Source organism: Hibiscus syriacus, unplaced genomic scaffold (genome assembly GCF_006381635.1).
Source record: "Hibiscus syriacus cultivar Baekdansim isolate YM2019G1 unplaced genomic scaffold, ASM638163v2 tig00117012_pilon, whole genome shotgun sequence".
NCBI lineage: Eukaryota > Viridiplantae > Streptophyta > Magnoliopsida > Malvales > Malvaceae > Hibiscus > Hibiscus syriacus.
In genome coordinates this window covers 2,235,136-2,255,716 of record NW_024063524.1, presented here as the reverse complement: position 1 = coordinate 2,255,716, position 20,581 = coordinate 2,235,136, and the positions used below count along the sequence as shown (strand labels likewise).

The 20,581-nt window shown below is 37.3% G+C and overlaps 1 protein-coding gene across 1 annotated transcript; it reads right to left on the bottom strand.

The window, feature by feature from the left end:
- Window positions 1-10,061: 10,061 nt before the first annotated feature.
- LOC120195364 (histone-lysine N-methyltransferase SUVR5-like) lies at window positions 10,062-20,028 on the bottom strand. Its single transcript, XM_039197415.1, has 10 exons — window positions 20,016-20,028; window positions 13,940-15,207; window positions 13,291-13,881; window positions 12,906-13,067; window positions 11,911-12,027; window positions 11,740-11,843; window positions 11,517-11,654; window positions 11,116-11,203; window positions 10,655-10,769; window positions 10,062-10,457 (listed from the first exon to the last, which is right to left on the bottom strand). Exons 1-9 carry the CDS (start codon window positions 20,026-20,028, stop codon window positions 10,662-10,664), a joined length of 2,589 nt encoding a protein of 862 aa, XP_039053346.1. The 3' UTR covers window positions 10,062-10,457; window positions 10,655-10,661.
- Window positions 20,029-20,581: the final 553 nt, after the last annotated feature.

The window sequence follows — 20,581 nt, the reverse complement described above, 5'->3', positions numbered from 1 at the left end:
CTTTCTTCATCTGAACTTGTGTAGAAATCCAATAAAGCTTTCATCTTTGAAAAGAGAATCTATCATCTTTGGAAAATATAAATGTGACTATGTCAATCTCAGCAGAGATTAATTAAGAGAGCATCGTCTGTTCTAATTTTAACTCTTGAAACACATCTCAAGGAGGATTTATCCTAATTCCTTTCATGTCTCCATATCTAATCAGATCTCGAACAAAGCCATTCATACCATATCATGTCGAGATGTTTAACAGCAACCTATCATTCAACTTTAGTTGGCTCCACTGGTTTTTTATTGTTAAAATTTCTGCGCCCCTTCCGTGGAAATAAATCTTCATCATTTCTCACTTCTAATCTTGGGGTTTTGGAATACCATCCTCTTCTTGAGTCAACAAAATGAGAATACCACATGATCGCAACATTGGTTCAACATCATAATCACTGGTTCGTAAAACATTTGACAACACATTCATCCTTTCATGTGGCTTCTGCCTAGATTTCTCAACCAAGGAAACTCTTTGCATAGTTCAAAGATTTTGTATGATGTTACAAGGACACTAAAGAACAAAGCTCATTGGGAATACAAGTGGTATGTCTTAACTTGTCAGCATCAATGTAGGTGAAATCACCAGGATAATACAACTGTCATCGTTTCACCATTTTCATTCTTCATACCTTTTTGTCTTATTGGAAATATTTGCTTAATTCAATGATCTTTCTGAAGGATGATATGAGCCTTCAACATGCCTCAATACTTGTTTCTTGTTGATGCGAGCCTTCAAAATGTCCCACATGGATTATTTCTGACTGAAATGGATTTTCAGCATGCCCCAACATTTATTTCTGGTTGGAATAGACCTTCAAAATATCCCAATATTTCCATGTTGATGTAATTGTTCAATATGCCCCACATGGATCATTTTTGTCTGAATTGGGCTTTCAAAATGCCCCAAAATTCAAGTCGTAAGGTTCACTCTCAATGTCCATTGGATTTGAATCTCATAATCCCCACAAGGTCCAACTTTGATATTGCCCCATTATGGGTACTTGTGACTCTCTTGATGCCAAATTTGTTTATCTTGAATGCTCTCATTAAACAATAGTGTTGTTAAGTAACTTGAAAGATTCTCTTCCTTTTTTCTATGCTCTGAGATATGTGCCTTTCTTTCAAATGAAGCGAACATCTTCTTCCTGACAAGCTGTCACAAAATGAATGTTATAAGTTCAGTTCCCCAGACTTTTTGATCTCTCGGGCCACTTGCTTTTAAAAAAATGTGAAATGCTTCATCATTATGGCATTGCTCATTCTTTTTTCTCCAATAGAGGTAGAATAGGCATTAACTTACTTCCAGAACCTTTCTCATTTGAGACTGTCCTGTTTGAAAATGTTTTTCCTCCTTTCTTTATCAAAGAATGAAAGAATTTTTTAAAAGATTGCCCCTTGCAGGTTCACAATAGAATCAAATCATAAGCATGAATTCAAATAATATCAAAAGAATCAACAGCTCTTTAATGATTTAAAGTTATAGTTCTTTGACAAGTATCAAGATTTATGGGTGAGTTTCATGTTGGTTTTCCTATTTTTTATGGTTACATCTATTGAAGATGTCACTCCTCTCTCACTCTTTGTGAACATTGTCACATGCCTCACTTTCTTGACTTGTTATTTTAACCAGATGCGGACAAAATGACGCAACTAGCATAGTCAATTACTAAACTTTGTAGTATACCTCTATTTCAGTTTTCTGAAATCTTCAATTCTAACCAAAGCAGTGCAAAACTATCGGTCTAAAAATAAAATTTCTATGTGCATGTGTGTGAAGTTGACTATAAAAGGTTTTCCTTAATTTCCTTAACAACCTTTTTTTTAGTAACCACTTGCCATTTTGGCTAGCTGAATTTAGCTTTATTGTAACTTGCCTTTATTGGGCTAGTTAAAACTCATCCATAAAGCCAGGGCTATTAACCAATTGCTCTAGAGGCACAGTTTTATTGCATATAATAATATATAATAGATTAGTTGAATATTATCCATAAAGACGGGGCGATTAACCAATTCCTCTAGAGGGACAACTCAAGCTTTATTGTATATATAATAATATAACATGGGTATACAGTTCCAACTTCTTAATCTTGTTAAGAAAAACCTGTTATAGTCTAGGTGATTTGGTGGAAGTCAGAGAATCTCATCGTTAGAGTTCAATTCCCAAGCAACTAACTTAGACTAGATTTACTTATTTGTGAAGATTTCATCGTCGAATGTCATCAATAGAAGAGTAATCTAGTTAGTCTTGTAATGTTACACATAAGATGCCCCATGTTGTACGCTCCTATATATAGATACCAAGTCTTTTGTCTAATTCCTTGCATTAGAGAATGTTATCTCAGATTTGTAAAAGGGTATAGTGTTTGGGTATATTTCATCTGAGGCAAGGTCAAGGTCCTTGTTTTACCAGTTTTCAATCTTGATACTTTGTCAAAGATGTATAACTCTAATCATAAAGAGTTTTTAATCCAGTGATATTCAAATAAATGCAAGATTGCAAAGTTGATTCAATGCTCATAACCTTAAAAGCAACATAAATTTATTTATTACAAAAAAGGCAGAGAAAGGAACAAAAACACTTTCAAACAAGATGTTGAAAATGAAAGGTACAACACTGGTAGATAACAACTTCCACTTATTTATCTAACTGCCCCATTACTCCTAGGATGTTGGGTATGTAATCGGAACAAGGTCTTTTCCTTATTTTCCCCTCATTTCTTAATCATTTCTTAGGTAACTTTTTTGGAAAACCTTCAGACGCACAAATATTTGCTTTCTCCTTAGCAACTTTTTGGTCAAATCTCATCATCATCTTTTCCTTCCCTGACGGGAAATTGTGCTCAAATTTAGTTCCAGAACAATTTTCCTTGGTGATGATACTTGTGTCCTAGTTCTGGATGCCCATTGCAGCTATGATTGGGGTAGTATTTACCAGACTCTCTAAATTGCCCCCTGCCTCTCTTGTTTTGAGAAAATATGATATAGGTGTCTGAGGTGTCTTCAGGGTTGTATCTGCCTCATTCCTTCTTAAACCTATATGTCAGTCTCGAATTACCTTTCCTTTTACTTCTTCATTTCTCATTTCTTTTTCATTCTTCTGTATTAGAGAAGTATCGAGATCTGAACCTGTCATACATGCTTCACTTTTCTTAGTTTTGCCTTTTTTCTTTTCAATATCTTCTGTTGTATGAACTGCACTTGTCTTGACCTTATTAACTTTATATTGGGGGTTGAATCCCAATTTTTTGATCAAAATGGATTGACTGTTAATATCCACTTCTATGATTTTATGAACTAAAAGGTCTTGAACTCGTCATTTGAAGTTACCGCAATTCTCGATGGAGTGTCCTCGGATTCCAGCATGATATTCACAAGAGACTTTCTCATTATACCAACTAGGGTATGGAGGCAACAAAGGTTTAGCCAGACAGGGGGCAATAAGCTGGGCTTTGAGTAACTCGGGATATAACTTGCTGCACGAAATTGAATGAAACTTGGGTAGAATCTCCTTTGACATTACTGTATCCTTACAATTGTTTTCTTGAAGACCTTGTGACTGGTGACCAAAATGTTTGCTTTGAATGTTTGAATCTTGACCAACACTATGAGAGAGACGGTTATTCGAATATCTCTCTTTCTCAACCAGTTTTGAGCTTCTGAGGAGCTTAGGTTTCTCATCTTCAAAACATAGCAACCCTTCTGCTATAAGGTCTTGGACTTTTAATCTCAGAATTATGTAATTTTCTATAGAGTGACTAAAATCTCCATAATGATAATTGCATGAATCTTTGACATTTTGCCAATTTGAACGCAAATAAGTACTCAGAGGAATGGGTGTTACAAGACCACTTTCAAAAAGAAAGGGTAACAATTCTGAATATGAGATCGGAATTGGAATGAGATGTGTCCTCTTATTTTTCTTCTTTCTCTTTTTAGCCTTCTTCAATGACATTTGATCCTCTTCTATGTTTCTTTTCTTTTATGTCAACTCAATAAATTTTTGGATTTGCATTTGATTTCCACGTTCTTCTACAAGTTCTCGGCCATTTACTTTGGTTACAACACCAGCGTTCATATTCTCATTTAAATCATTTGTAACTGAATCCTCTAAGGGCTTTTCTCCATGAATCACGATATTCACCATGTTCATTAATTTGATCATTTGTTCTCTTGACTCATTCTGGAACTTTTCTGCTTGATCAAACATCTCTTGTTGGGTTTTTACAAGTTTCTCTTGGGTTTTTTCAATCTTTCCAACTCGTGCTAATATTCTATTCATCGCTTTCAATCTTTTAGAGACATACCCCGAATGACTTGAATGCAATTTCAGAACTGATTCATAAAATCCTTCATAGATTACTCCCACGTTTTCATGATTGACGCATGTCAATTTGTTATGCATAACGTGAATGTAAATGCGAAGAGTAAAAATGTAAATTATGCAATGCAAATGCATGTATATATGAAAAGGGTATGATTCAAGAGTGATTATCTTAAAACAACTTTCATTGAACACAAAAGTTTTTATACAAGACTTTACATATAAGGGATATCTTTCACTCCTAACTTCTCTATCTCTTTAAAAAGCCAAGTTAATTTCCATTCATGCTCAAGAGTTGATTTGTCAATCTGCTTCAATTCCCTTGTAAAACCAGCTAAATCTACCAACTTTTGGGTCACATTGCTTGCTTGGGCAGCAACTTCTTTCATGTCATTGTCTTTTTCCTGAATCTTACATGCAATCTCTCGGAGTTGTAGACAATATTGTTCATTTTCTTTCATAAAAGAACCTTTGTGTTCAAGAATTTCTTGTGCAAGATAACCATAATCATCTATCATCTTCATTAATGTGTGGTTCTTGGCTCTAGTGGCTTTTAATTCAGCATCAATCTCAAATTGGCAGAAATGATATGAAGTTTCTATATTAGCTATGGTCTTTTTCAATATCTGATTTTCAGCTTGACATTTTCCCAAATTGATGATGGCAGTATTGCACATTTCTTCTGTAATCTGTAAGTCATAAGAGAATTTCTTTGCTCGATCTTCATGTATCTCTTCATTCTTTTTCCAGTGTTCAGCATAATTTTTCAATTTAATGATACATGTTGTCCATTCTTCTGGGGTATTTCCTAGACCAACATTTTTAAAGGCTTGACTGATTTTTTGAAAATTATTAAGTATGGCTTCAACCTCTGTGCTTAATTTCTTGTTTTCATTCTTCCAAAAATGTGTTTGAGCTTCATAAAAACTTTATTCCCTCTGAATGCTTCTATTGATACTCTTAGCATATAATGCTTTTGGTACTAATCTAACAGGATCTTTATGTGAATACATTTCCATCATTTTAAGAGCTTCCTCAAGATAACCTTCTTCGGTTGCGTCATAATTCACTTGATCATGAAACTCTTTGTCCATAATGAAAACCTTTGATTTTGATGACCACTCTTAAATCAACACTCTTGATTATGCCATAATTATGCAATGTAAGCAGAAGAAATTAATACAAAAATGCATTTATAGAATAGACCAAGAAAAATGGTTAGTACCATTTAATGGAAAGGAAAGATTTTATCCATCATGGTATCTATATATACATCATAACCTCATGCTTTCTAGTTTCATGCTTTGTTTGGAAAATGAACCTAACCGCATGATTTCTAGTTCGTATGCATTTATTTAGGAAATAAAGCAATACTAAGTAAATTAAAAAAAAATCAACATGTTTTTCCTTGTGTGCTAACCTTACGAGACTTATTTGGGTTAGGATCTGACTAGATTCAAGTTCTAGGTTTACTATATGCTGAGTTCAGGCTCTAAGGTAAAAAGGGTCAACTAATTGTCCTTTGTTGGTGCCCCATTGGACTGTCAAGCCCTCAATCCTGGTCTATTACAGACTTTTGGATCAAGTTCAATTCGAAGGAACACACTTCCTTATGTCCATACGGAGGTGAAAACCACACGGGGAACATAAGGTGTGAGCTCAAGGAATGGTCACCTATCTCATACGGAGGTGAAAACCACATGAGGGAGTAGTTTCTCATTCAAGCTAAATGGTATAAGAGTGGGGTTTTAGCTCATGTCATGAATGTAGTGCACAATGGGTGAGGAAAAACATAAAAAGAATAAAATAATGTATACCCTACTATTCTATTCTAAAGACCCATAATTAAATATGTAAACATAAAAAATAAGTTAGTATGACTATTAAAATAATTAAAGGGTTTAAACAAATTTATAATTTTATTGCAAAAATAATTAATTAATAAACTGGTGGCTTGACTCTCTAAAAAAAGGTCCCCAGCAGAGTCGCCAAGCTGTCGAGACGTTTATTGCTCGGTGACCAAAAAAAAATGTGTACACATATAGTGTAACTGTCTCGAAAAAGTAAGTGTTTATCTTCTAGCATAAGATAGAACACTAATTTGTAGAGTCGCCACCAATCATTTGATGAGGTGTGATTGGTCACCAAAATGTTATGATATTTTAATAAAATTCATGAGAATAATATTAAAATAACACAACAAGGGTCTGCTTACCAGAGAATGAGTTCGGGAGTCGGTTACGTGTAGGGAATGATTAGCATCCCCACAACACCCAAAATTGGTACCATTATTTATTAGATGATTGTCTTTGCAATAAATTAATAAATTAGTATTTAATTTTAAATTTATGATCTCATAAAAAACATTTGGAATATTATTTTATACCAATAATAATTTAAAAATATATTCCTAATAAGTTAAGGAAATATTTTAATGACTTATTGTATAAAATAAAATTACCATATTACATATAATAATTTTAATGATTAAAATATCAAAATTCTAGGTCACTACTACAGATATTACATATTTTAGGTACTAAAAGTGTAAATAAACTAATAGTATTAAAAATTAAAGATATCAAAATATGGTGGTTAAATTGTAAAATAATAAAATAGTAGACCTAATTCGAAATATTACAAAATCTATGTGCTATTAATGTAATTTTACTAAAAATATATATATAACGATTAAAATATAAAATACTAAAATAATAGACTAAATATATTATTTTCCATAAATATATGTAAATAGACAAGCAAAGACTAAAATAAAAATAAATAAAATGCAAAACCCAAATTAAAAATACATAAAACCTGATTTCATGACCAAAATTGAAGGATTACAAAGCCAGAGGGACCACATGTGTAATTTACACATTACCAAAATTATAAAACAACCCCTCCCCAAAACGACGTCGTTCGGGGAGGGTATTTAAACCTCAAAACCGGCCCAAAGAGGGTCAAGATTCTCATTTCTCTCTTTGGCTTCTCTCTCTTAGAGAGAAAAACTCATTCTTCTCTCTAGATTTCCCTCGCCGGAGGGAATCCGACCACCAGTCGGCCACCATGCTCTGTCGCTGACAGCCGCCGTCGGCCACCACCCACGGTGGCTGAAAATACCAAAATACACTAAAATCTTTTTCGGTTTTCCCTCAACCTAGATCTGGTCTCCTTTTTTCCTAAAACCCAACCAAACTTCGTAGATATAACCATTTACCTTCGGTGTTTTGTCTTCTCCGGTGGCGCATGGGAGCTCTGACAACCGTGGTAAGCCTTCTATCATTCGTTTTGTTTCTCGGTTGGTTGTTGGTTATTGTATATGGATGCTTGTTGTTTTTTGTCTCTCTTGCTCTCTGTATGTTGGTTGTTTGTAGAATCGGGGTTTATATGCCCCCTGGAAATCGACCAAAATGATGAACCCTATCGGTGAGTCACCGAACCTACAGTGGTGACTCACCATAAGTCGATGTGTTGTGCGATCCTCCTTCATCTTCTAGAGTCTTCTGGTGAGTTCTGGTAAGGCGTGGCAGTGATCGGTTGGTGCAACTGGAGGCGGCGGCCAGAATAGGCCCTAGGGTGTAATGAAACCCTAGGGTTTCTGCTGGACAAATTTGGACCCTTAATCTTCGTCTGGATCAGATGGCTGAGAGCTGCAGGCAGCGCTTGGAGAAGATGATGAAACACTAGTTGATTTGGACCTTCTCGGGCCGTTTGGGTTGTTGGGCTTGAACTGGGTTGTGGACTGGGTCTGGTTGTAACTAGGCCTCTGAACCTTGCTTTGTAATTGGGCCTTCGGGTCTTATAATAATTTAATAATAATAACAATAATAATAATATATAATATATTATATAGAAACGATACTCGGACGAAAAAGACTGTGGACATTATGCATATTTTAGGAACTAGTAGTAGAAATTGAACTAGATTGAAGTTTTAAAATTTGAGAAGACTAGGAACTAAAAATGATCAAATTATAAATTCAAGGACTAGATCCATTATTTTGGATAATTTATGGACTAATAAAAGAATTTGACCAAAGACAAAATGTGTAGCTTCCATACCCATCGTATTGGCAAATTACATAGATATATATACTCAAACAAGTTAAAAACATCATTTAAACAATTTTCTTAATTCAACTTGTAAAGTAGGATTAGAAAATCCATCATTTCCTTGACCCCCTTTAATAACCTCCCGGCTTTGCCATAAATTGAGATCCTAACAAAAGCTTCAGAATGGATCCATCTGTCATAAGAGAAAAATAAGGATGAAGGGGACATCTTGATTCACAGGAACATGGAAATACACTTGCCTAAATAGAAAAATGAGGAGGTTTGCATGTGGCAGTTTTTATACAATATGATGAAATTAGTTACACCCAAAATGAATATCAAGCAGCTCTTCAAAGTCTTTCTGACTTTGGGTTTACTCATTTCAGGACTGAATTATTTCTCTTTAAAGAAGGGGCTCTGCTGTAATGCTACGATGGTTAAAAGATAACGAAGAACCATTTGCAAACATGCCATAAATGGATGGAAATTTGGCAACTCATACACATCCTGCAGAAACCCAAATTCTTAGAAAAATAGCATTCCCTTTTACCACCGAAACTCTCAAGGGATTCTTAATCCTTTAATATTATATATCACAGGTTCCTGGAAAATATGGCTAGTGCATTGAATGAATATGATTGAAGAATTATAAATAAATTTGGAAACTCAGCTACCTAAAAGCGTTGACTATAGCAATTGGGTGCCTATCATCTTTATCAGTATACACAACATAGAATTAACTTTGTTTCCATGTTCAGACTCAGAGAATGGAAAACCCAGAAAGCTGCTGCTCTCTGCTAATGGCAATCATGTTTGGTCTTTCTTCATCTGTTCAGTTAAATGACCCTGGTACTATACCTTCCTGATTATTGTTTTTCTGTTTAATAATATTGGTTTTTTGTATTAACGGCTGATAATATCTTCCCTTTTTGCTCGCTAATATTGATCGTCATAGATTGGTACTTCTGGTTTCCCCTCTCAGTGTGTGCTTGTATTGTTAATCTGCTAAATTGGAGGATCTCCGCAAAAGGATCAATCAAACATATTGCTAAAGTAGAACTGTTCTTGGACTGTTGTTGTTTATTAAGGTTTTGGTTGAAGATTTTGTAAGTAAGATAGCTGGATTCTGTTCATTAGATTTGACCGAGAGAGTTGCTGGGGAGAAAACTGGAAGTTTGCTGGTTATCATCTCCATGATTCTGCATTTGATATCTTTATCAGGACCAATGGATCACAAGCTAAGAAAGTAGAGGAAAGTTGGGAAAGCTGTTGCATATGGTGAGACAGCAGAACCAGTTTTATTTCTATTTGCATTCCTTTATGAACATCAACTTTCAGGGTTGAATATTTGAAATGAAATGAAAATCTGAGGCTAAGACCGACAGAGTTTTAACCATATACATAACAATACACTACAGTCATTTTAGGACCTTGAATTTTGCTAATGAAAATCTCAAACTTCTGTGACAATAGAAGCTTAATGGTTGATGTTTCTGTTTCTGGTGAAATTTTGGTTAAGACCCACTTGAGGAGACTGAAGTTTGGACATGTCAGTAATGATATAACTCGTGGACATGTCATTTTCAACCAATGAGTATCAGGTGTTACACAATTACACCTACATTTGAAAATTTCTTACTACTTTTCCAACTGAATATATGCCAAGGCACGATAAGAATGCTCAAACTTTATACAATGGAAAGCAAACTACAGAGAATGTCACATAGAAGGCCCAGGCACCTCATGCATCACAAAAGCTGTCTAACATTCCTGGTCTAAGCTATCAAACCTAAGAACTCCAACGGGAACCAAAAGGAAGGAAATTTTCGACAGCAAACTCCACTAGAAAGTGGACTACGCTACTAAAGAAAGAAGAATTGAGGGACAGGGAAGAGTTTAAAAAAGAGATCCACCAAATACACTGCTTTCTTCCATTCCGTTTGAAAGAACTACCATAGGTACAATCTGGCTTGGTCGAAAATTCCATGCAGCAAGTTGCATGTTCACATATGGACACTGCAGAACTCCATTTCCACTGATAAATTTAGCAGTTTACAGTTGCCCTTGGGTAAGAACCACCGGCTAAAAATGTAGAACTTTTAGCAACAGTGCCAGATTTGGTCCCATGATTGGTTTGACGGGAGGTAAAGCTCCTATGTTAGAGTTCAGTATCCTCATTAGTGAAGTTGAAAAGCAATATCTTAGATGTCATAGAGATCCCACAGTGTTCACTGAGGATTCAGTAAAGGCGGCCCCGACATGTAGAAGCTCCATATTGACATGGATATCCTTGTCCCGGCAGCAGTTCATATCGATAGTCAAAAGTCAGCTCTTCGCCTATAGATATCTGCAAAATTGTGATGCAAGAATGGCAACATGAATACATTTATAATACTAAAACAATAAATACTTTTTAAGTTTTTTTTCTTTGAAAAGTAATGGTAAAACTAATCCAAGTTTAAAATTATGACTATTATTGAAAGAGAGAACTACTACATCTTGATAGGAGATAAGAAGTCAAAGAGACGCCTATTTTAAACCTTTATTTACCAAACTAAGCTTTTCTTTGACAAGTCACTCAAACTTGGCCATCTAAACCACACCATAATCTACACGCCATTTTCAACATAGATCATCCTGGACTTTACAGATGCCACAGATTTGTGCACTACATTTTTGAGAAACACTCTTACATCTTGACTAGCAAAGAGACCAATGTGAGCTTGATTACAATCCATGCTGTCCACAAGAACTTGATGATTCACAAGATTTGGTGAGCACCTGAGAAGAAATAAAAAGACAGAAAGACAAAGTTATCAAGAGTGCACAAACAGAAATTCAGGAGTTCAAAAGTAGAGGTATGGTATTCATTATTCAAATACAGCAAAGATGAATTGGTAATTCTGCCAAAAAAAAGTCATAAATGCTCCCATTATTCATAATCAGAAAATGGTACGCACATTTAGAATCTATGGATACTCAGTCGCAAAATTGGTTGTGGCCAAATTACAACTTGGAAGTACAGATACCAGAATCAAGAGTAGAAGAAAACATTTCAGTATGTGATAGCTGATGCATGCAAGAGTATCCTCACCTATGATTGATGAACCTGGAAACATTTCCATATTTGGACGCATCAATAACATATCCTGCTTGTCCTTCAATCCATCGGCTCATATCATTGATGTGAGAATCAACGTTAAGCAAGTAGTTGCAACTGTCTCTATCATACCTGATATTAGATCATACAGCCTAGTAAGCATATAAGCATAAAAGCAAGCATAAGGTGAGCAGATCTCTAAAAATCAAAGAGAAACCTGGTAAGCCTATTGTTTGCCTCTTTCTCGCTTAAGATCTCCCCAATGTACTCACAGACAAATGTGCCACTCAGAATTGGTTCAACAGCCCTGACTCCCCATCCCTGAAGATCAACATGAAGCAATGTCAATGGACACAACTCTATAATACAACAAAGCTCAAATCATTACCTTATTCTCTGTTTTGAAGACTTCCAGTTTTGCTTGTACTCCTTTTTGCAAAACCCTATTTGGGCATGCTCTACTGCAGCTACACTTGTGGTTGCATTCATAGACAAGGTAGCCCTCCTGCAAAGTTTTTAACAAAGGTTCAATCTCAAGAGATAAACCACAGAATCAAGAGGAGCAGGAAGGAGGATGCCAGCCAGGCCACGTAGCAGTATCTGCTAGTGAAAAGGGGCTTGTAATTCTATAATGTTCTGAATGGTGAAGGTGAAGCTATGTAATTCTAAAAGGAAATAAAAAATCCTAACGGATGCTTATGGGTGTCATATGAAGTCAATAATGCACTCTTTGACAAGATAACAACACATTCTCTTTTACATGTGATTTTGAGAAACAACATAAGTATGACTGTAAATGAGACGAGACGAATTGCGAACTACTTGAGTTCAACTCGATCAAAGCTCGGTCAAAACTCGAACTGGATGGAATCAACTTGACTCAAGTTCTTAACGAGCCTAAACAAGCTACTTGATACTCGACTCGAAAAGCGCGCGAGCAACTAGAAAAAATGATATATTAAAATTTTAATTTTTTTAAAATTAAATTATTAATAATATTAGCATTTATATGTTTTTTCTTTAAAAAATACAATAAGGCTTTTATGTACTTAAGGTTCAAGTTCGAATCGAGTTTGAGCTATAATCAGGTTAAGTCTGAGAATGTTTCGAGTTCAAGCTTTTTTGAGCTTGAGTCGATCTTCAATGTTTTATTATGAGTCGAGCTTGAAAATTTTAAGCTCACGAGCTTTCAAGTCAAATTGAGCTTCAATCTTTTATTTTGATTTCGAGTTCAAGTCAAGCTTGACAATTTTGAGCTTTAAATTTTTCGAGTCAATTCGAGGTCAACTTGGCTCCTTCACAGCCCTAACCATAAGCAAGCAACAAGAAGACATGACACTTTAGTGAAAATTAATATTGGTTGACAGAAAATAATTTTAGTACCTCCAAGATAATTCGACCTTTGTCATCATAAGGAAATCTGCCACGCATGGGTTTCCCATATATGTCTCTTGCATCTTCATAATCATTATCGAAGAGATACACATGATCACATGTCTCAGGACAGCATGTTGAATTGGAACAAGTGCACCCAAGTTGCAAACTCTGAAAAGATATGTAAATAATCAGAAGGAAAATGATAAAAATACAACACAAGTATGAGTTAAACTGATCCAAGAATTGTACAAATACATTCCATCATGTGCGAGATGGCAAGCCATATGAAACAAGGATGATTGTGACATGCAATCGAAGTAGACTCCAGTGAGGTATAATTGTAAGGCATATATATGAAGGAGCAATATAGAAAAGCAAATACAAAGGTTACCTCAACATCAAGATCAAGGGACTGATCAAACAAAGATTTCGTAACATAAATAAAGTTCTCCCAAGGCATGGAGGATTTAGCATTTTGACCTTTTGAACTGTCCCCAGAGATGTAAAGGGAATCCAAAAGACCTTCCTCCACTACACAAGCTACTGGAACTGATTCTTTTCCAAAGCTTAAATCATCACACAAGACACTGGCCTTCTGCATGGGACACTGTTTAAAATTTTGTGAACCAATGATATTGTGACACTCATCCATTTCCAATTCTTCGTCTACATTATCCAGGGAATCTGCTGACAGGCGACCTCCAAAACCATTAGGTAGAGGAACTGATGGGGACAGAACCTCTGGGTCCTTGACAGACTTACATCCATTTATGCATGTAAATTCCTCTTGGTGCCACTCGACGTGAATGTTATGCTCACTGCAAAGCTTAGCTGCCTTAAGGTACACACGTTCTGGTAACATGCCATACTTCTCCTCCAATGAGGCCTTGAGGCTCACTTTGCAACAAGAAGAGCGAGCAATAGACAGAATGTCTAAGTTATTAGGTCGCGGTTTTGCTTTATGAATATTGGAGAATAATTTCTGAAAGGGCTGAGCATTGTGGTTCTGCTAATCTACCAAGATTTGATGTCTCTGTTACATGAGGCTCTGAACTAATGATGTCAGGGTCAATCAACTTTGACGCCTGGAGGCGTTTTTTCATATGTGCAGTTGCCCTATTCCTGATCCTATATGACACTGCTCCCAGACCTTTCTTAAATCTAGGATGGCTTAGTCTCCCAGATTTTAGTTTATAAGCATAATAACGAACCCCTCTCTTTGGAAGACGAGAGCTAGATAAACTTGGTCCCATGTGAGCAGCCTGGTGGCGGCGGCCAAGATCAGGCAGCAAATCAAATTTCATGCCACAAAACCTGCAAATAAACTTTTGAAAACTGCCTACATTCTTTGAATTATTCTCCGAAGAAGCTGAATTAACGAGCTCAACTTTCAGCGGTGATTCCTCACCTGCTGATAGAATATGCTGTTGAGCAGTCTTTGACTGTCTAAAACCAACAGGATGAGCTGACAGCACATGCGGCCATAATTCCTCAGTATTGCCAAAATGGCTGCCACAGGAAATGCATCGGAGAAGCATGCACTGTTCAACAAATTGCACATGGTGTCTTTCCTGGACATGGGATTCTAAAACCTCCGTGTTAGTAAATGAATCCAGGCAGATTGCACAAGCATAACCTCTAAACAACCTTTGTCCTTCCTTTTTATGGTTCACCATCCAGTGGGTTCCGAGCTGCTGGTCATCAAGAAATTCCACTGAGCACATTTTGCACTTAATAGTCTTGTCATCTTCAAAACCGTCATTGATGGACAATGGCAAGGGAACAAGTTCTTCCACAAAAGAGGACGAAGGTGTACATTTGTTGTCAGTGAAGCCCCATAAACTTTGGAGTCTCTCCTTTTCACTGTAAACCAACTTCATTAAAAATTCCCCAACACTAAAATCTTTTGAAGCTTCAGAAAGGGCCCACTGAAGTTGGAGTTTCACAGGAACTGGGTTTCTTAGAGATAAAATACTTCTGAAGAGCTTGTAGAAAAGTTCGCATGCTTGATGTAAATGCAATTTCTGCTCAAGTGAATAGCAGTCCTTCAAAAGATCTACAAACACTTCTCTGGATACTATCCTACTCTTACCATTTCTTGCACGCTTGAGCCAGCTTGGAAGGTGTTTATCACAGTATAATGAATGCCTCTTAGGACTTTCATGACAAGGATCAAAACCACTATGAGAGTATAAGCCTATGCAATGCAGCAATTCTGTGCCATTATGATCTTTACCAGAATGTTCCGGCTTCTCGATTAAACTATTTTTTCTCTGCGCGACATCAGGCTCAATTATTGACACTGGCTCTGTAACAACCCGGAAAAATTTAGAATAATATTAAATTGAAATTGGAGGTTAATTGTGAAAATTAGTAAATTATGAGGACTAAATTGAAAGTTTTGAAAATTTAAAGTCCATTTTAGAAGTTGAAAAAAATTCAATGACCAAACCCTGAGTTATACCTTTGAGTGTCGGCAGGTTTTTCTTTTAAAGGAAATGAATTGGTTTCTGCGTGAAAACACAGAAAACCAATTCAGAAATTCCCTTTCCCCTACACCAGTTTCCAACCTCGATTCCGACGCCGTCCAAATTCTGATCGTCGTTTTGAAACCACCGTTGTGTTCATCATCGGGCGAGGAACAAACCCTTCAAATTAATTGAAGCGAAACGCTGCCAAACGTCAGGAATTTCCAGTCAAAGTCTCGACGTTTTATTTAGCTCGATCGCCGGGAAAATCTCAAATTCATCGCCGATCGTTGCTCCGTTTACGACACCTCCTGCACCATCGTGTTCCTTGTGCCGTTTCGAGTCCGCCGGTGTCAACCTTGGTCTCCGTCAACGGCGGCGCGTGAGCAGGTGGAGCAGTCAAAGTTTCGGCCAATTAAAAATTGAGCACTCCGCCGTTCAAAAATTGGAACCGATCGTTGTAAGTATCTCGAAATCGCTCAAAATAATTTGTAGAAAATTTTCCGTGATTTTTAGAGCCCCGGAGGACGTATCACGCGCCACACGCGCCGCCGCAGGGAGAGTGAGCAACTGGAAAACCGGTTTGACCGGTCTGAACCGGTCTGACCCGACCCGACCGACCCGACCCGACCGTTGACCGTTGACTTTCTTTGACCAGAACCTTAAATGGCTTTGACCGACCCTTAAACGACCATAAATATTTTCCGAGTATATATATTCTGATAGTTTTCGACGTCCCGAATCCGTTTCCGAAGTCCGTTTCACCAAATTTGAACCCGAAGGCCTCCAAATCGACAGTCAAAGTGGTTGACTTTGACTTTGACCAAGAATTTAAATTTTCAAAAAGACATACTTTATGTTTTTCGACGTCTTGATTCCGATTCCACAATCCGTTTGGCCAAATTCAAACCTGAAATCCTCCAAATTGATAGTCAAACCCTGAAAATGCTTATATATTTAAGAATTTAGCTTTGAACAATTAAGTAAGATTTGGGGCTGATAAATTATTATTGTTTGAAGGTACAAGAGACTCTCTGGATCGTTCGATAGCTCAACCCAGCTCTTCTAGATCAATTAAACCACGTGTACCAGTATTCACACGTAAGACCCGTAAATTTTAGGATTTTAGAGGTTTATTTATTTTACCCAAAAGTAATATAGTGTTATTATAAAATAGGTTCGAAAACTGTAGCAGAGCGTGGTGAAACCAGCAATCAGTAGATCTACTATTTAAACATATTATCGAGGTGTGTTCCCTAATTATTACTGAACTGTTTTATTGGTTTTAATATGAGGCACACTGAGTTCTTTGGTTACTGTTTTATTGATGCACCAATTTAATGTGATGATTTATGGAATTTGTGTCACGGTGCAATTGAACTTTTGGATTGAATTACAATAGTATAGCTCTGATCAAGCTAATAAACAGAATGGGCCTAATGTGACTCTTGGGGCCCCAAGATACATTAGTTTGGCTTCCCTTGCTGTGTGCTTAGGGTAAGCTATATGGACTTGGACTTACGGGCTTAAGGATATAAGCTCTAAAGCATATCCTTAGGTTGGCTTTCTTTTTGCTGTGTGCTTAGAGTAAGCTATATGGAAAATAGTTTTGGAAATTACTGATGGTGTACAAGAAAAGAGTTTAAACTATGATTTTCAAAAGTTAAACTCTTTTATGAATTTATGAGATTTACTGGACTATGATTTTTTTTTAATGTACCTATTGTGATTTTAAGGTAATATTGGGACACACTGAGCCTAGCTCACCTTTCGAAAATGTTTTTCCGCCTTTCAGATACTGTTGGTTAGATACATCGGTTCGAGCACTTGGAGGATCAACATATCTCTTGAAGTATATCTGATTGTAATGTTTTATCTTGCTAGTTGACTTTATTTTGGTGACATGGGCCTTATTTTAAAGTATCGTATTTTAGGATGATGACACTTTTGCTATTACTGTTCGGTTTATTGTGATTTTGATTTTGAAGACCTGTTTTAAATTAATTTATTACTTATTGGTATTATATTTAGAAGTTGGGTTTTGATGGTATAATTTATTTCATGACATTTATAATGTGATTTTACATTGATTGAATAACGGTTTCAGAAAATATCTTTAAGAATCATAATGTGATCCACTAGACTTATTCGAAACGCATAGACCGGGTCTAGGGGGTTACATACATTGGTATCAGAGCTTTTGATTTTTAAACCGCAGACTGTGTATGAGTCCACATTGAAAATACGGTTTTAGAATTATTTTACAAAATAAGTTACTAAGGCCATGTCACAAGTTATTAAGATTTTAACTGTGTTCGAGACTCCAAGTGTTTGTCTAACCCTAAGTTTTATCTCCTGTAGTAAACTCGAGATCCGCTAAAAAAATGAGTGCTAGACGTGGTCGTCGAACTAGCCGTGGACGAGGTCGAGTGGCTAGATTTGTAGACCCGATCGATGAGATACGAGTAGATCCCCCACCTCTGATAGGTGATCATGCTCCTACGACCCCAATGAATCTGCCTCCTGCCGTTGGTATTGGCATGACTACATCGATCATATGAGCGACCGATATTGAGTCAGAGTCTACCGGAGTTGCTTTGGATGAGAATTTTGGTAGATAATTTCTGCAGTTGATACAGGGAGCAGTCAGAGCTACTGGTGTTGTATCAGAGGTTCCTATTTCGCAGACTTTGATTGCCAATGGAGTTAGAACTTTTGAGGGACAGATTGGTGGAGCTCCTACTGAAGCTGAGGATTGGCTCCAGGATACAGAGAGACGCATAGATCAGTTGGGTTTAGACTCAACTAAGAGATATCAGGGTGCTGTGGCGATGTTAGATGGCAATGCCTACACTTGGTGGGAGTCAGTGACTAGTAGTGTTCCTACCGATCGTTTAACCTGGAATTTCTTTAAGGATCGCTTTCGGAGTCATTTTCTGGGAGAGCGCTACTTAGCTCAGAGACGTCAGTAGTTTCAAGACCTGGTTCAGGGAGACATGACTGTTTCTGAGTATGAGATCGAGTTCTTGAAGTTGCTGAAGTATGGATTCAGTATGGTACCTACTGAGAGAGATCGATGTCGTAAATTTGCCCTTGGACTCAGATACGAGCTGCGTAGGCAAGTTGTAACCCATCAGGATGAGATATTTGATGTGCTGGTGGGCAGAGCCAAAGATGCTGAAGAGGTAGAGGTTTTAGCTTCTGGTAGAGAGCGTGTTGAACATGAACGATCTAAGAAATTTTCAGGAACGATGGAGTCATCAGCATAGTCTGGAAAAAGGACTCGTACTTCAGTCCCTTAGAGAAGTAATACACGTTTCAGGCCTGCAGCATCCTCACCGTTAGTTGGCAGTCGAGGCGATTCTTCGTCGTATTATCATGGGTTCCTCTGTGAGTTTTGTGGTAAACAACACACAGGAGAGTGTCGTAAGAAGATGGGTCTTTGCTATCACTGTGGATCTAGTGGTCATTTTCGGAGGGATTGTCCTCTGCTAGCTTCGTTTGAGCAGACCGCTACCCAGACTCCTGTACGTTCTCAGACTACAGTACAAACCCCAATTAGAGATCGTAGTCAAGGAAAGACTCGAGGATCAGCATCCAGGACAGACAGTAGAGCCCGACCTCAGCAAAATAGAGGGCCAACAGTTTCTGAGGCTAGACAACCAGCTTTGGTTTATGCCACTAGACGTCGGGATGACAGAGATGAGCCTGAGGTTATTACAGGTACATTTACTATATATTCCATTCCATACTTTGCATTACTGGACAATGGCTCCACTCACTCCTATGTATCGAGCTCGGTATCTCGAAACCTTCATATTCCGATCGAGAACACTGAAAATAATGTTACAGTTACGAGTCCAGTAGGACAGGCGATATTAGTGAATAAAGTATTTCGGTGTTGTCCTCTGGAGGTTAAGGGAGAAATTTTTCTCGCTGATCTTATGGAGCTTCCTTTAGAGGAGTTTGATCTAATTCTTGGGATGGATTGGTTGACTAAACACAAGGTAAATCTGGATTGCGAGTACAAGAGAGCTACTCTGAAAACTTCTGATGGTCGGACTGTTGTGTTAATTGGTGAACGTCGCGGCTATCTCTCCAATATAGTTTCAGCGATGGAAATTGATCGTATGATCCGGAAGGGATATGAGACTTTCATTGCTTGTATTTTGAACACCAAAGGTGCATTGTCCACGATCGAGGAGATTCGTACAGTTAGCGAGTTTCCTGATGTTTTTCCGGAGGAGTTGCCTGGGTTACCTCCTGATAGAGAGGTAGAGTTCGAGATTGAGACTTATCCGGGATCTGCACCTATTTCTATGGCACCTTATCGCATGGCTCCAAAAGAACTTAAGGAGTTGAAGGTCCAATTGCAAGAATTATTCGATCGAGGATTTATCCGACATAGTACTTCACCCTGGGGAGCTCCAGTTCTGTTCGTGAAAAAGAAGGATGGGTCGCTAAGATTATGTATTGACTATCGGAAATTGAACAAGATGACGGTCAAGAATAAATATCCACTACCCAGGATTGATTACTTATTTGATCAATTGCGAGGAGCTATTGTATTCTCTAAGATTGATATTCGTTCGGGGTATTATTAATTGAAAGTTAAAGGATCTGATGTTGCAAACACAGCCATTCGTACTAGATATGGTCATTATGAATTCTTAGTGATGCCTTTTGGTTTGACGAACGCTCCTACAGCTTTCATGGATTTGATGAATCGGGTGTTCCAACCATATTTGGATCAATTTGTGGTGGTCTTCATTGATGATATTCTGATCTATTCTTGTACTGAGGCAGAGCATGACGAGCATTTGAAGATCGTTCTGCGAACTTTGAGAGAGCATCGTCTTTATGCCAAACTAAGCAAGTGTGAGTTTTGGCTTCAATAAGTGTCGTTTCTGGGGCATATTATTTCAGGGCGAGGTATTCAGGTCGATCCAAGCAAGATTGAAGCTATTGTGAATTGGAAACGACCCAAGAATATCTCTGAGATTCGCAGTTTCTTGGGCTTGGCTGGTTATTATCGACGTTTTGTTGAGGGCTTTTCGATCATTGCTTCTCCTTTGACAAAGTTGTTAAGGAAGAATGTGTCGTTTGACTGGGGTGAGGCACAACATGAGAGCTTTGAAAAATTAAAGGCGGTATTGACTCAAGCACCAATATTGATTCAGCCAGAGTCTGGGAAGGATTTTACAGTGTATAATG

Excerpts from the sequence above, each read along its gene's own strand:
- LOC120195364 (XM_039197415.1), bottom strand. Across the intron at positions 12,028-12,905 it reads AAGGTCGAATTATCTTGGAG|GAGGGCTACCTTGTCTATGA; the intron begins GTACTAAAATTA and ends AAAACTTTGCAG. Across the intron at positions 10,770-11,115 it reads GTCTCTTTGCTAGTCAAGAT|ATATCTATAGGCGAAGAGCT; the intron begins GTAAGAGTGTTT and ends ACAATTTTGCAG.